The sequence below is a fragment of the Pteropus alecto genome, unplaced genomic scaffold (assembly GCF_000325575.1).
Source record: "Pteropus alecto unplaced genomic scaffold, ASM32557v1 scaffold237, whole genome shotgun sequence".
Taxonomy (NCBI): Eukaryota; Metazoa; Chordata; class Mammalia; order Chiroptera; family Pteropodidae; genus Pteropus; species Pteropus alecto.
In genome coordinates this window covers 590,671-606,674 of record NW_006440624.1, presented here as the reverse complement: position 1 = coordinate 606,674, position 16,004 = coordinate 590,671, and the positions used below count along the sequence as shown (strand labels likewise).

The window sequence follows — 16,004 nt, the reverse complement described above, 5'->3', positions numbered from 1 at the left end:
CACCTGTTCTTGTAGTTTTATCAGAACACAATCATGTCCATTTGAGTACATATTGTCTATGATGGCTTTTGAACAACAGCAGCAGAGATGAATAGTTACTACAGAGTCTATATGGGCAGCAAAGCCTAAAACATTTAATAACTGGCTCTTTACAAAAAAAAAAAAAGGTCTGCCAACCTTTGGCCTAGAGTACAGTATAATCACCCTTGATTTAACAAAAATTAATATTTTTACCACTTCCTGGACATTGCATGACCCTTATATATGCCAGAAACTATGCCAACCTCTAAGGATAAGAAAAAAAAACTGACTTAATCCCATGTCCTATTGAGTTTATAGGCTAATAGGGAAAATATCACTTGGGTTTTTCATAAAGGGAAGTACAAGTTATGGAAGCAAACAGCCAATGAGAACTTGGTACAAATGAATTCAAGGAAACCAAAAAGAGTGTTCCAATAACCACTGCCATCTATCTAGCCAGACTCTAATATCCTATTGACTATACTCTCCTGGGCAAAAATATATCTTTTTAAGTTTCTCAGGCAGAAAAGGATCATTTATCCATATATTGAAGGACAAATCCTACATACAGTGACTTTGAGCTCAGCCCCTGTTCCCTCTTTATTTCTGCAGTCTTATAATCTCTTACTATCCATTACCCATGAGTAGCACTTTACTAATTCAGACTTTCTAGAGCAGCAAAAAAAATGACTTTAAGTTAAAGTCCAAGTTAACTGCTGATGAAAGCAGAGCAGTAATAAGCATTATACTAATTTTAATCCTACAAGTTTTCCTCTACCCTCTTACCTCTCAAAGAGCCAAGACTTACTAAGTAATGACTCTGAAACTTAATAATTAAGTTGTCCTCCACAAGAACAAAGGACAACATACGGCTTTGAAATAAGACAAGTTTGAATCCCAACTCCTATACTTACCAGTTGTTACTTAACCACCTTGAACCTTAAGATCCTACTTTTAAAATGGGGTTTATTATAGAGTGCTAAAAATTATGTGTCTATCATAAAATGGGCTGTTAGTAAATGTCAGTTTCCTTCCATAAACCAAGATAATGGCTTCAGGATTCTGTGCCACATAAATTTATAAGCCAACCATCCAGCTTTTTTCAAAATCCTGAACCTTCTTTCTATCTTCTTTAAGCTATCACTCTTTCTAGCAGCAGAATGTTTATAGCCAGGCTCTGGTTTCTGCCTATGAAACTGGTTGTTGGGTTTGACAAGATTTCCCATTTTCTACCATTTATCTTCATCTGGCAAATGAAATGAAGCCAAAGAGCCATTAAGATGCCAATCTTATCAACAAATTCCCTTCACTCTTTTTACATACCCAAAATGTTTACTTAATTACTGTCAGTGAGCAGAAATATCTGTCTAGTCTCAAATCCCATTCACTTCATCAAGTGTCATTTGGGAAGAATACTATAAATAAGAAAAATTTTGGAATCCAATATTTCAGTCAATTGCTGTATCTTGAAGGCAGAATTACCTGTTATAATTGAATGTTCTAATGCCCTAATTCAAAGTAATGTTTGTCCAGCTATTATTGCAAAGTGCCTGTGAAATTTTAGAAGTTCCTAAAGTTCTAAGCATTTCAGCAGTACGGACACTCATTTCTGGCAATTGAGACAGAGAGAACACAGACAGAAAACGATGATCTGCTTTTATACTTACAAGTCAGAATCTCATGTACAGAACTTCAGTGTTGCCTTCTTTAGATTTTTTACATTAGTAAATAAGTTCTCAAATGGTACAAAAAAGACACAAACAAGTACAAAAAAAGGATGTACACATATACTGGAAATTTATTCTGAACATTGTCTTTTAAGTGTCACAGAACCATCTTATAAGTAAGATGGGTCTCACCAATAAAGAAAAAAAAATCACTATTTCTTTAGTAATTAAATTCTCTTGGTCCAGGTGCATAGCCACATTACAATAAATACTGCTTTTAGGCAAATGCTGTCACAGTAAGGTTTTAAGACATCTCAGTAAAATCCTTTAGGTGCCTAAAAGTTATTAGTGGGTGGCAGTTCAATTTATAAATCCCATGATATATTTCAAATTACAATAAGATACCATCAAATATTGCAAGAAAAATACTACTTTGCCTTCTGTTAATCAAAGTCTAGACATATAGTATATGCCTTCAATTAAATTTCATTTTATTTTTACTAGATTCATATAAAATTCTCCCAATTATAAAGTTCTATTAGTTTCTTCACTAAGGCTGAAAAACTTTGAATATTAAAAGTATCACTTTATTCCCCAACTTTCTCTGGCTCAATTCCCAAGAATATATTTACTTTTTACGTATATGTTTTTCTTCCTAGGTGTTAAGAATATCTTATAAACATATTTTATTATTTTCATAAGCTCACTATTGAATTCTTTTAAAAAAAAGCATCATTTTTATAGAAATAACTGAGTATGCTATTGAAAGAGGCAATTTAGCATAGCAGTTAAAGTGCAGTCTCTGAAATTCTATAGCTCTATATTGTAACCCAGGCTCTGCCATTTAATAGCTGTATAACTTAGGTAAATCACTAATCTTTCTATCTCAGCTTCCTATATTTGTTAAACTGGCATAATAATAGTACCATCATCATAAAGTTGTAAAGCTGAAATAAAATAATCCATGTAGAAAGAATAGCAGAGTGCCAGACACATACAGTTCCATAAATATTACTTGCTGTTAATATCATTTTTTCCATTGAAGGCAGTATATCTATGTTTTGCATTTCATTATAACAGGAGACAAGAATTTCATAAAATTTCATATTCAGAAATAAAATAACATAAAAGCTAAAGTGGATTGAGGTATCACTACAGTATGATATTAAATTACTAACTCGATTCTAAAATCTAAAATACATAGCACCCCAAAACTCACTCACAGTGAGGCTGCTAACCTAATTTGGAGTCTACTGAGAAACAGAAAGGCTACTTACTGTTCACTGCAACCCACTCGTTTAGATCTTCTCCCTCAGGAAGCATGACAGCCATCCGGAGGTTGCCACTGCCAAGTGTGGCTTCTGCATGCTTTAAGAGCTCATATTGGTGAGAACCTTCTGGAATGTTCTTCTTTGGTTTAAATGTTTTAGAGGAGCGACTACCACTGAATAGACAGAAAAAAAAAGGCACTTCAATATATAAGGCACGACTATGAACAGAAACTACTACAGTCTATTACTAGATAAAATAATGTAGCAGTGACTTTAAATGTCTACAAATAAACAGCCCTAAATTGTACTGGCTGCATTAAATCTCAGCAATATAACTGCTGTAACTACTGTGTTTGATACCCAAAACTCCTACAGACCTCCATATTTCCTACTGCAACTTCCCAGAATAAAAAGAATTTTTAATTGTAACTATCCAGCTCTTCACAATAAATTAACAATTCAAGATTATAGGTTGTAATCTTGAAAAACGAAAAACTACTCCTATGACAATCTTTAGTTATTTTACTCCTTTTCGCCCTATTCTAAGTCCCTCATCCTAATATACTTTATTTCCTTTGTATAAAAAGTATAAAGGTACAATTTTACATCAATAAAACACAAAATCCTAGAGCAAGAAAGGCTACATGTTCTTCTACACAATTAGGAAGCATCAGCAATCTTAATCCAGAATTCCAGATACGCAGATAAGTAGCTAGACATTAATATGGTTGGTCTGTTCAAATTTCATATATATTTTTTAAGTAGACCAAATGAAACTAGTCTTAGAAATGATTTTAAGAGTTTTTAAGAGACGGATTCTTCTCTTGATGCTAGCAAGATCTTATCAAACTGTATTATATCCCAGTCACCCCTTCTCAATACTTCCTTTCTTCTGTTCATATGAAAAGGAAAAGGAAAAAATGAATTAGAGTTTAATGTTACTAAACACATACCACTGAAATATGCAGACATTTAAACATATGAATACGAAAGTGGAATTCCAAAAAAGACAGATAATCAACAGTTATACTTTCCAAGCTCTCTATAACTTTCACCTATTCTCCCAAACTTACTCCCAGGATCTCTCCCTTGTTCACCAAGATAAAGTGGTAGTTCTCAACCATGGCTGCATATTATATTCACCTGGGGAGCTTTCAGAATATACTGAGGATTTATGATAAACTAAGAATCTTACAGTCAACCCAAATACCCAATTCAAATAACAGGTATTTTTTACTCTAAGGTAATAGCATTCTCATTTAAATTTAAATCTCTATTCAGGTGTTATACTTAAGAGTAAATTAATGCTCCTCAACTCTAACATTGCTCCTTTCCCTCACAGATATCTCTACTCAACAGCCAAGGTATCTCCTTAAAAACACTAATTAGATAATGTTGTTCTGTTTAACACCACTCAGTGGTTTTCCAGTGTACTCAGAGTAAATCCAAAAGTCAAATACTAGATACAGTCAGTTTCTGGACCCACACTAGAGTGTTGAAACTCTTCTTCACTTTAATCAGATAATGCATTAAACACCAAATTCTCTCCCAGCATCTCTAAAATATAAAAACACAGAAAAGATCATTGTAACTACTGAGCATGAGGTTTATTTTATTTTCTACTTCTCATCCTTAGTTTATCAAAATTTAATGAGAAACAAACTTACCAACATTTTTTACAAAAAGCCATTTTACTAATTTATGTCATTAATTACAAAAAAAAATAGCTCTCCTATGACTAATATGGTGCATGTCTTCAGGCAGGGTGTAAATTAAGTACACTCCCTCAGACAGATGCAGCAACTGAAGATGTGACAAGTTGTTCTGAAAAAGGCTGAGGGAGTACATGGGTACTACAGGGACATCCGCTGTGCCTGCACTCGGGAGGGTCAGAGCCTCACCCACCCCCAAAACCATTCACTTATTGAACCACTCTGCTCTGAAGTTTTAGGCTTCCAATTGTTTTCTAGATAGATGCTTCACTCAGAGTTGGTCTTCCACAAAGCTAAGTAAATCTACCTCGTTAAGACCTTATACTTGTGTAGAAAGAAAAAAAAATCTGAGTTCAATTTTGTGAAGTCCAGCTTTGACACTTATTAGCTATGTTATCTCAGGCAAGTTACCCAACCTTCTTGAGCCTATTTTTTCTTTAACAGTGAAAGCCTAATAAAAATAACAAAACATCACCACTATCTGTATCATTGAACAGCTGCAAAATGAGAACATCATATTTGTGAAAAAAAGCTTTTAAAACTGTAAAATGTGCAAATGTTAGTATTTTCATTACCTTTCCTTTTCCTGAACCAGAATGACTCAGAGTAATAAAACAAATGGTAGTGCAATGTCCAAAGCTTTCTTTCAATGTCCATTCCCATCCTTTCATCTCCTAAGACTGGATGCAGAAAAATAAAACCTTACTTTGGAAACAAATGCTTTTACATATTAAGTACAAAACAGAATTTTAAAAAAAAATGTTTGTTTTGTTTTGTGGTGCTATACCCATATCAAGGTTCAAGTGATCTCAATAATTGTAAGGCTTGACTGCAAATCAAGAAAACAACGTTCTGGTTCTATTCTTCATTTTGCTATTTTCTTCTTATGTTACATGGGAAACCACAAATTCTCATCTGGGCCTCAATTTCTTTATTTTGTTTTTCGAAAGTCTGGAAAATAACTTTTACAAAAGGGTATAATTTAGAGATGAGATAATGTTTATATAAAATAGCTTTAGTTCCCTGCGGATTGTCAAATCTCTTCTGTTTCTCATTTCCATGTACATTCATACTTCCAAAATGCTTTCAAGTTCTCCATCTAATTTTCCTTCTCTAGCCCTTCTACTTTATTTAGGCAGAATAACCTAACCATTTCAATACTCTATATGTTTTAATATTGTTTTTTAAAATCATATTCAGCTTTTTCTTCAATTGCTACCTGAAACTCCTACCACTCTCCACCCTACCCTGGAAGGGTGTTCAATACTGCTCCTTATTCCTAGATCAAAAGACCAACTTACAGAATCCTCCAGTACCAAAGCCGGTACACCAAAGTCACCATCAATGAGTAAAAACTTTTATAGCATCAATATATGGCCAAATGCACATATTTCACATGGCATTTTAAGATATCTGATTGCAAATATTCAAAAACATTTTCAATAACAGAAAGTATGTTGCCCTCCCATCCATCTCAGGAGAACTGTGTATCAGAAGAATCTCAGAAATATCTTGTGTATCCTTCCAGAGAATCTAAGTCTATACAAGCATAAAAATGCTTATGCCTATTTGTTTTTACACAATTGTTGCATACTATGTATAATAAATAATGTTTTTCAGTTAATATATCCAGGAGATTGTTATATAATAAGGTAAAAGTACATCTACTGTATTCTATTTACAGACTGAACAGTATTTCCTTATATAGATATATATCTAAATCATTCACATATTGTATGATTCTATTTATATGAAATGTCCAGAAAAGGCATATCCATAGAGACAGGAATGTAGAATAGTGATTGCCAGGGCCTGGAGGAGAAATGAAGAGTGACTACTAATGATAAGAGATTTCTTCTGCGGGTGATAAAAATGTTCTGGAATTAGATAGTCATGATGGTTACACAACTTTGTAACTACACTAAAATCTGCTGAATCGTACACTTTAATGAATGAATTTTATGGTATGTAAATAATAGCTCAATTTTTAAAAAAATTTAAGGATAAAACTTTACTATTAAAATAATAGCTTCACAATAATGCTCCTTACCACCTCAATAAGTCAGTTTGTTTCATCCATTTATTCACCCCTGCATTCATTCATCTAACTAGCAGATTCTGACCACTTACTATGTTCTAAGTAGCATTGTTCTAAGTCCTGGTCAGTTCACAGCACTGAAAAAGAGAGATAAGATCCCTACTCTCATGGTGGAGAGAGGAGGCAAAAGAGAAAATAAACCAATAAAAACTATTGAGTGCTAAGTGCTATGATGAAAATAACAGAATGATGTGACAAATAATGTGATGTGACAAAGCATTAAGATTAGGCAGAGAAATCCTACCCAAGGCTAGAAAGCCGAGAAGTAGCAAGCTATATGAAGATCTAGAGAAGAACATTCCAGATTTATAGGATAATCTAGTATTAAAGCGAGTTTTGTAGGAGTAGGGGTATAAGAAGAAATCAGAAAGGCTGGTAAAACCACACTAGCTAAGATTTAAGAGGCCAAAGTATGGAACTGAGATTATCATAGTATAAATGAGAAGCCATTGAAAATCTTTTTAAAAACCAGAAGTAGTAACATGATTTAATATTTTTAAAAAAGATAAGTCTAGTTGCCATGCAGAGAATAGACTGGGTGGATGGCAAATGAGAAGCAGAGAAGCCAGTCAGGAAACTACTACAGAGAAAAGAGAATGATAGCTTGGAGTAGTGAAGACAGAATCCAATATTTTTTTGTAGGTAGTATCAGCAGGGCTCGCTACTGAATTTCATGATTTGTGGAGAGTGGTGAAGAAGACAGAATCGGGGACAACTCCTAGGTTTTTAGTCTCAAGTAGGTAGAAAACGGGCCCTTTACTGAGATAGGTTTGGGGAGTTTGGTTTTGAATATATTAAATTGAGATACCTAACAGATATCCAAATGGATATCTTAGGTAGGCAGTTGTATACACAAGTCTCAGGCTCAGAGGAAAGATCAGGCTGAAAGTAACTAATTTAGCATCCTCACTGGTTAGCACTGTGCCAAAGGGTGTACTAGTATATTATTAAAGTGAGTATTTCATAAGCTATGAGAAGTCCTATAGTAAAGAAAATTGTTTATGGCTTAGCTCAGCGTTTCCAAAACATCTTTAGTTGTGGAAACTTTTCCTCCACATTTTAACATCCTGCTCTTTAACACATATCAGAGAATACTGCTCTAACACATCAAATTGCTAAATGGGTTGCCTTTCAATTTATAGTATGTTCATAACACCTCAACTTTATAAAGTGTGACTCAGTGACTTCAAACAAGAACAGGGAGGGTCAACATATAGATTTAGTCAATTCACTACTTCTTTAATGCCCCATAACATTTTATAATCTAATCCTTAGGAAATACTAAAGTACTTCACACATAAAGGCCAATTAGTTTCTACATCTGTGAAGTTATCTGAGGCATTACCTCGGCTATAGATGAAGACACTAAAGTTTAATCACTCACCTCCAATCACCCTCGGAGCTTTTGAGTCATATGTAGGCTGCAGTTCCCTTTGTCTAGCACTAAATTCATTATTCCAGTCAGTAACTAGGTACTGAAGCCACAGGAGATTTTAGGAAGTGCCTAGAGTTGAACGTCTAGGTGATTTCTATGCGATAGCAGTAATTCCATTTCAGAATCCTATACAATGTGTGGACTATTAAAAAAAAAACAAAACTTGCACATGCTGAGCTCAGAATGAGCATGAGCTTAACAATTAAATTGGCAATAATTTCAAATATACTGGTATTTCAACCAAGAAATATCTAGGGAGTTTAAATCTTATTTCTTTCATAACAAAAAATTTTCCTAACCTTCCATGAAAAACTCCATCCTCTCATGTCTCATTGTAGTTTAAAGCACCTGTTAACATTTTACTTATGTGTTTGTTCTCTTTTAGATATCACTTTAAAATAAGAGGCTGTATCCTTTTCATTTCTGTAATTCCACTGCCTAATATGATGGCTGGCATACAGTAAAGGGTACAGGATTTGTTGTAAAGACCCAGTTTCAGATTCCGTCTTTGTAACTTACTAGCTATGAAATCCTGGACAAATTATATAACTTCTCTAAGCTTACAATTGAAAAATTAGAGATATCACCAATTTTGCAGGACGATTATGACAATTAAACGAATACATTTAAAGCACTTTAGTTCTGAGGTAGCTGTCACACAACAAACTTGCAATATATGAAACAATAGCTTAAAAATGTTCAATGAATGAATGACTATACAAATAAATGACTATACACATGTGCACTTTTACATGCATACATATGAGTACAAATAAAATACCAGTCCTCACTTTACTCCCGTCTTAGTCCATTTAGGCTGCTATAACAAAAATATCACAGACTGGGTGGCTTATAAACAACAGAAATTTATTTCTCACAGGTTGGGGAGCTAGAAGTCCAAGATCAGGGTATCAGCATTATTGGGTCTCCTTCCAGGCTGCCGAATGCCCACTTCTCACTACATCCTCATATGATGGAAGGGGCTATGAAACTCTGTGGGATTTTTTTTAATAAGGACACTAACTCCAATCATGAGGGCAGAGCCCTTATCACCCAACCACGTCCCAAAGGCCCCACCTCCTAATACCATTACATTGGGCATTAGGATTTCAACATAGATTTGGGAGGAAACATTAAGACCACAGCAATCCTCCTGCCACAATTCTACTAATCCATAAAAGGGTCAGCTTAAAACATTACCTTCTCATGCTTATTTGTTTACATTTTCTTTCTCTCTCTCTCACTAAATTGTAAGTTACTCAAGAATATGGATCGTGTCTTGGTCATCCTAGTACCTAACACAGAACCTGGAACATGACAGATACCTAATAAGTGTTTACTATCTTAGGTAACAATATTGAAAGAGAAGAAAATTCTTGTTCTAATTGCAAAGAACAGTTATTCTCAATATTAAAGGAAGGAATTAATCCATCATCTTTATTTGGTGCAACAAATCTAAAAGATTTTAACTGCAGCATGAGAAGTAACAGATGAACTGGAAATATTTCCTAGCCCTGACACCAAAATTTCATTTTCAATCTTAGGTCCTGTCCTACTTAAACCTTAACTAAAAAGCAGGTCAAAGAAGACATCTCAGCAATTCTAAGCAAGCCTACTCCTCCCATTATGGAAAAGGAGAGAAAGAAAAGAGGTAGCTTTTATATTTTTAATAACTAAATAGGTTGCAGTTTCCTCCCACAATTTAAAGTAATTTAACCATACTTTAAAAACTAACATGCACTTCTTTGTTTTAATAGGATTCCTTTCTTTTTCTTTCTTTTTTTTTTTGAAAGTAAAAGAGCAGAATTTTCCTTGGCATTTAATTCAAAACCACAGCCCATTTTAAAGGGTACAATAAAAGATCACGTCTGAAGCCTTGGCAATAATGGAACAATCTTTACATCAGATACAGATCTCAACACTAGGGCAAAGATTCACCTATGATTCCTATAGTCCATTATTTGTCTGTAAACATGAAGCAGCAACACAATAGGCATGTAACGCAATCAGTGACATAGCAGTTTTGTAGTCTAAATGCTTTGAAATTAAATTCTTATAATAAAGCAAGCCTGACTAACACAGAGTTAAAATCAGATGCAGACTACTCCTCTTTACCTCATACACCTTTAACTAACTTCCTTTTTTCACTGAATGTCTAGTCATCCCTAGAGAATTAATTTAGGAATCATTTTCCTCAGGAAACTTATCTGATATCCTAAGCTGGGTTAAGGACACCTTCTCTGTATTCACGTAGGACACTATCATGTGTCTCTATTCTAAATGCACCTTAAGTCTCTCACAGGCAAGACTGTTTCTAAGTCATCATTGCATCTCCTGAACCAAGCAGAAGACCTAGGTCTGAACAAATCTTCAATAAATGTTTGTTGTGCTAAACTGATAAAGGACTCCAGGTCAAAAATGGTGAGGTAAAGCAAATATGTCAACATTTGATAAATTTATATTCTCAGCTTATACTGAGGCCCAGTTACAGTAGATATAAGTAGCACAGCACATACTACACATGCAGAGTAGTACACATATTATGTTTAAACTAATAGTTCTGTAGGACAACTGAACAAATGGCATTATCCAACCACAAAATTACTGCACAAGGCTGTAGAACTGGATTTATCATGACCCTAACATTTTAAACTTTAGGGGTCCTCAATGGCAAGGTCCCTTCCAAGGCACTAGAAGGAGTCTTAACAATGTATTCCCATGGTCATATACTTTCACAAAAACTGCAAAAGTAAGCTAACTGCAACTGGTTAGGACTGCTGTCTCTGACTTCCCCTCTTTAGACTTCCTCCTTGGTTAATGTGGTATTCTGGGTATTTGGCTAAATGAAAGTTGAGTAGGGAAGATTTTAGTTTAGGTTTCCTAGGTATATGTAATTCACAATCACTTCCATGTATTATTAGATTATTGCTAGTCTAGAGACAGGGATGATTTACAAGAAAATTCTTACCACCCAAGCACTGCCTGATCTGGTATCATTTACACTAATGTTCAGGACCAGAGTCATCTAGATACAAGCTCCACAGGATATTGGTACAGATGTTAAGAACATTGTACTTCAGATATGAAAGAGACTTAGTAGAGATTTCCCGTAATTTGATAATCTTAAAATATTACATGACATTACCAATAAAATAAGTTGTAAATCTGAAATTTTTCTAAGCTATCAATAATAATAAACATATTTTGATCAGCCATTTAAGAGGAAAAAGTGAAAATCTTTCTATTCTCCCTATAGAAAAGAGTAACTCTATTTTGCAAATGTTGACATAAGTTGCCAAAAAGTATGTAGCCAAAAAATGTAAGTAAAAATGTATTAAGGGACGTCAGGCAGTTAACTAATAAAAATGTTATTCTTGTATATTGTGTAATGTTCGTTGACTTTGTCTGCTTTATCAAATTTGTAAATTGTGATTTTTTTCTCATTCTAAGTATTTACTTTGCTACCTAATTTTGTACTCATAATTTATTTTTTTACTCATTTTCTCAAAGAGGGCCTCCCAAAACTGAATTAGTCTCTACCCACTTGAAGGCTCATTAAAGATACTGCCGAATGGAAAATCAGAAGTTATAGCCTGACATAACTTATTTTCTGAATTATCCACACATAAAGCTATTTAGATACCACTTCAGAGAAAGTGCTCTTGACCATACCCTAAAGATTTAACCATGCCTTCTTCTAGGTACTGCTGTACTCTGTACAGACTTCTATTTACTGTATTTACCTAGGAGAATTGTGTTGTCTGTCTCTCTCCTACCATGTGCAATTTAGGAACAGGTACTATCTATCTTATTCATGTGGGTGTTTTTTCAGAAGCTACTTTGTAATACAATAATTGATTGATAATTTTTTATATTTTTAAAAGTTGCTACTCTTTGAACTACTATCTTTAGGGTAAAGTTTATTAAAGGTCTTTCACTCTCTTCTATCAGATGTTGATTCATTGCTGTGGATAATGAATTAACTATAAGAACTGATATTACCTAATTTCTTTAATGAACTAGAAGTTGATGTACTGTCATCCCAGTGCTTTGCTCACCAAATAGATCAGTATAGTTAAAAAAAAGCTGTATTGTTCAATGGGTAAAAATTAGCAGCAAGTACAAACAGTGGGCAACAGTAGACTATTTGTTCCTCTTCAAAAAGCCAAGCTAATCATTTAGCTAATGGAATCTCTAGAATTATGTGAAGTAAGTAGAAGTATGTCCTTATATCAAAGACTCACAAAGACCTTTGGTTTTACCTTAAAAAGTTACAGTGCCTTCTGGGGTGATGAAAATGTTCTGGGTCTTGAAAGGAATGTGGCTTATACAAGTTATACATTTGTCAAAACTAACTGAGCTATATACTTAAGATCCGAGCATTTCATTGTTTGTAAATCATACATCAATAAAATGAAATTGAAAATATAGCAATGAATGTGAATCTACTAAGATTTATCTCTGAGTTACAAAATATGGAAACAACTCTCACGATGTTCTTAAACATTTATACGATAATTTCTTCTTACTGACCTTTTTGCCTCTAGCTCTTAATCTATTCTGAACCTTTGATAATCTGAAAGATAGTATGACCCTTCTCTCTAGAGACATATAAGTCATAATATATTGCATACAGAATTCAAGGAGGTGCTAAAACCTGTTCATAAACCCAGATAAAGAACACCTGCCCTAATCTGGCTCCTTTCTCAGGCTATCATGAAAACATTCCTTTTCTAAAATCTTCTATGAGCGTCACCTTTATTTTCTAATCCTAACAGATATACTCTTTTGGATAAAACCGCAGAGACATTCAATATGGATAAGTACCGGTCTTTTATTTAATGAAAAAATCCATAGTTTACAGTCTGTGGTTTATTCCTTTCTATTAAATAGCGACTGTAACATAAAGCTGTGATCATATTTGTAGAATAATTTATATTAAAGTTTAAAACCATGGCATTTAAAAGAAATCCAATTAATTAAATTAATATTCTGAAGAAAATAAAGAAGCCCACGATGACACCTATAAAAACTGATAAAATGTTCTGGGAAATGGGGAAAGCCTTTATTTCTTTTATTTACTGGAACTGGAGGACGATATTAGAAATCTGAATATAAAAATTAATTATTTTCTCCTATAAATCTAATTTCAAATGCAGCTAATTGGTTTATTTTTAACAAAATAAATAGAGATCCTTCCTGATTTGAAGATAAATCTTAACCAATGAATAATTAAGGTTAAAGATAGTAAAGATTGAAATGAGATTTTTCTAGAGCATACTTGAGAAGCATAACCTGAATAATCTGGAATACCAGTGATGACTGCTAAATAAATAAATAAACAAACAAATAAGTAGTTTATTTCAGCTCCAATACAGATTAATCTGTTTTCTTATAAAAATGAGTTAAAATTGTACTGTTAGAAGACTTTTAGACTACCTACTTATACATTGCAGTAACAAAGACAACTCAAAAAAAAAGTAGTTAAACGTGGTGACATAAATTCCTTTAACTCAGAGACACTACATAATTGTGGATGCTCAACAGAACATGGCAATAAAATGAATTAGTACTTGTAATAAGACTATTTTGAAGAGTGATGGTTGAAGATGGTGAGCTGAAAATACACATTAGCTTCCACTTCCTACTCAAAGTGATAATGAAGTGAATTTTTAAAAAATCATAATCCCATAAGGACAAAGAGAATGAAAGAGGAGACAACAACAAAATTTTGGAAATGAGAAAGTAGATAATTAGTGGATTTAACACACCTAAGGAAACCTATCCTAAAGCAACCCAATTTACACCATAGATCCCACAAAAGGTTCAGGAATTAGTAGAAGTAGGATACTCTGGAAGTGGGAGTGAAGATGGAACAAGACTCAGTCTAAGGAGGAGTTACACACCCAAACCCACTCTGCAATCTGCACAATGGGTTTCTGTATTACCCCCATCCTGAGGAAAAACTAGAAGGTGAAGGTTTATTCTATGAAGAGAGCAAAACAGACAGGATGTCTGGATTGGGAGATACAGGCACAAGTGCAGACAGATGTGCCATACTTAACACTGGCAGATTAGATGAGTTTGAAAAATAGCCTTTTCTCCCCAGAAGGATCCCCAAAACCTTGAAGCCAAGAGAATAATCTCCAAGCAAAGACCAGAAGAGCTTTTTCTGGCAAATATGACCATACCACATTTAAAAATCTAGAAAGGTATTTATTTTAGTTCTTCAAGGAAACAACCTAATCATATCACCCCTTAGCAAACCCCACAGTTGACATGCCCTCCACACATATGCTCACAGAGATTACAATTAGCTTTTTAGCTGCCCTACTTGTAAACAGAAGCAGAAAGCAAAAGGTTAACCAAGTACTTGAGGGAAGCCCCTAACATGGAAGGAAATACCATGATAGGGGAAAAAAAAAGCAGCTTGGAAGATAAATTGAGCAGAAGAATAAAAATGCTACCCCCCCCCACACACACACACACAAGAAATTATTAATGTCCTCAGTGACAGGTAAAAAATATTGCTTCAGGAAATAAGAACAGGACACTATATAAAAAAAGAAAAACTAAGCAGGACTCTTGAAATTTTTTTAAATGGTAGCAGAAATGAAAAACATAATAGAAAGACTAGAAAATAAAACCTAAGTAAGCTCTCAGAATGCAAAACAAAAGTCTCTTATGAGAAAGGACAAAAAGAAAATCAAGGACCAGTCAATGTCCAGTCTATATAAGGTCCAATATCCAAGTAATAGGAATTCCAGAAACATGACAGAAAATCAAGAAAATATTTTATTAAGAAAATACATTATCAAAGAAATAAATCAAGAAATTTTCCAAGATTTAAAAATGCCCTTTTAAACTGAGAGACCTCCAACTCAGTGGATGAAAACAGACCCATACCAAAAGACACCATTATGAAAATCCACAACAATACAAAGAGAATACCCTATAAAGTCCAAAGGGTGAAAAAAACAAATTTCATTCAAAGAATTAGGAATCAAAAAGGCACTTGAACTTCTCAACAACTGGAGCTTAAACTACATATAAATTAAAATTCTGTGGGAAATTATTTACAACCTAGAACTCTATATCCTGACATAATAGCAATCAAGTATGAAGACAGAATATATTTATAGATACATATGGTCTCAAAATATTTACATTCCACATAGTGTTTCTAGGGATTGTTTAGAGAACCTGCCCCACCAAAACAAGGGAATAAACCAAGAAAGAGGACATGAGATCCAAGAAACAGAAAATCCAACCCAATAGCCATGCAAAGGGAATCTCCAGAATGAGGGTGAAGGGAAATTCCAAAAATAACAGCTAAGCAGCCAGACAAAATAACATCAACCAATATAGACTGGAGTAGGTCAGAAAGCTCTAAGAAACAACTATTAAAGATTACATGAAAGAATCTGAATTGTATATGAAGGTTAACTGAGGGAGTGTTTGCAGATAAAAGAATAATGAGTATATAGAAAAACAAAATATTTCCAGAGACAGCATAAAGTTGTTCAGGAAGAAAAAAAAATTATAGTGTACACTTGGCTCAACTATCAACAGTGCTATATAGTATTAACTATATTGAGAAGCTGGCGTGATGTGTGTGTGTGTGTGTAGTATGGGGGAAGGGGAGTATGAAGTATGTATATATGTAGTATGGGGAGAGAGGAGTGATAGCCTCTTCTTCCATAATAAGAATAGTTAATGGTGAGAAATGAAAAAATTAATAAGTAATGATATAAACAAGTTAGCGATAATTAAAAATCAAACAATCAAGTAAAAAGAGTT

At 33.9% G+C, this 16,004-nt stretch overlaps 1 protein-coding gene across 2 annotated transcripts in view; it reads right to left on the bottom strand.

Annotated features, from left to right (window-relative positions):
- The window catches only part of MOB1B (MOB kinase activator 1B), a 48,965-nt gene that overhangs the window by 19,794 nt on the left and 13,167 nt on the right, over nucleotides 1-16,004 (bottom strand). Inside the window, exons 2-4 of one of the 2 annotated variants that reach the window (XM_015593509.2) lie at nucleotides 5,247-5,351; nucleotides 4,446-4,516; nucleotides 2,966-3,132 (exon numbers count right to left, since the gene is read on the bottom strand). In XM_015593509.2, coding sequence (XP_015448995.1) covers nucleotides 2,966-3,132; nucleotides 4,446-4,516; nucleotides 5,247-5,342 — 334 coding nt within the window. In that variant the 5' untranslated portion in view covers nucleotides 5,343-5,351. The remainder of the gene's footprint in view (nucleotides 1-2,965; nucleotides 3,133-4,445; nucleotides 4,517-5,246; nucleotides 5,352-16,004) is intronic. The other variant, XM_006917290.3, reaches the window with a different exon arrangement.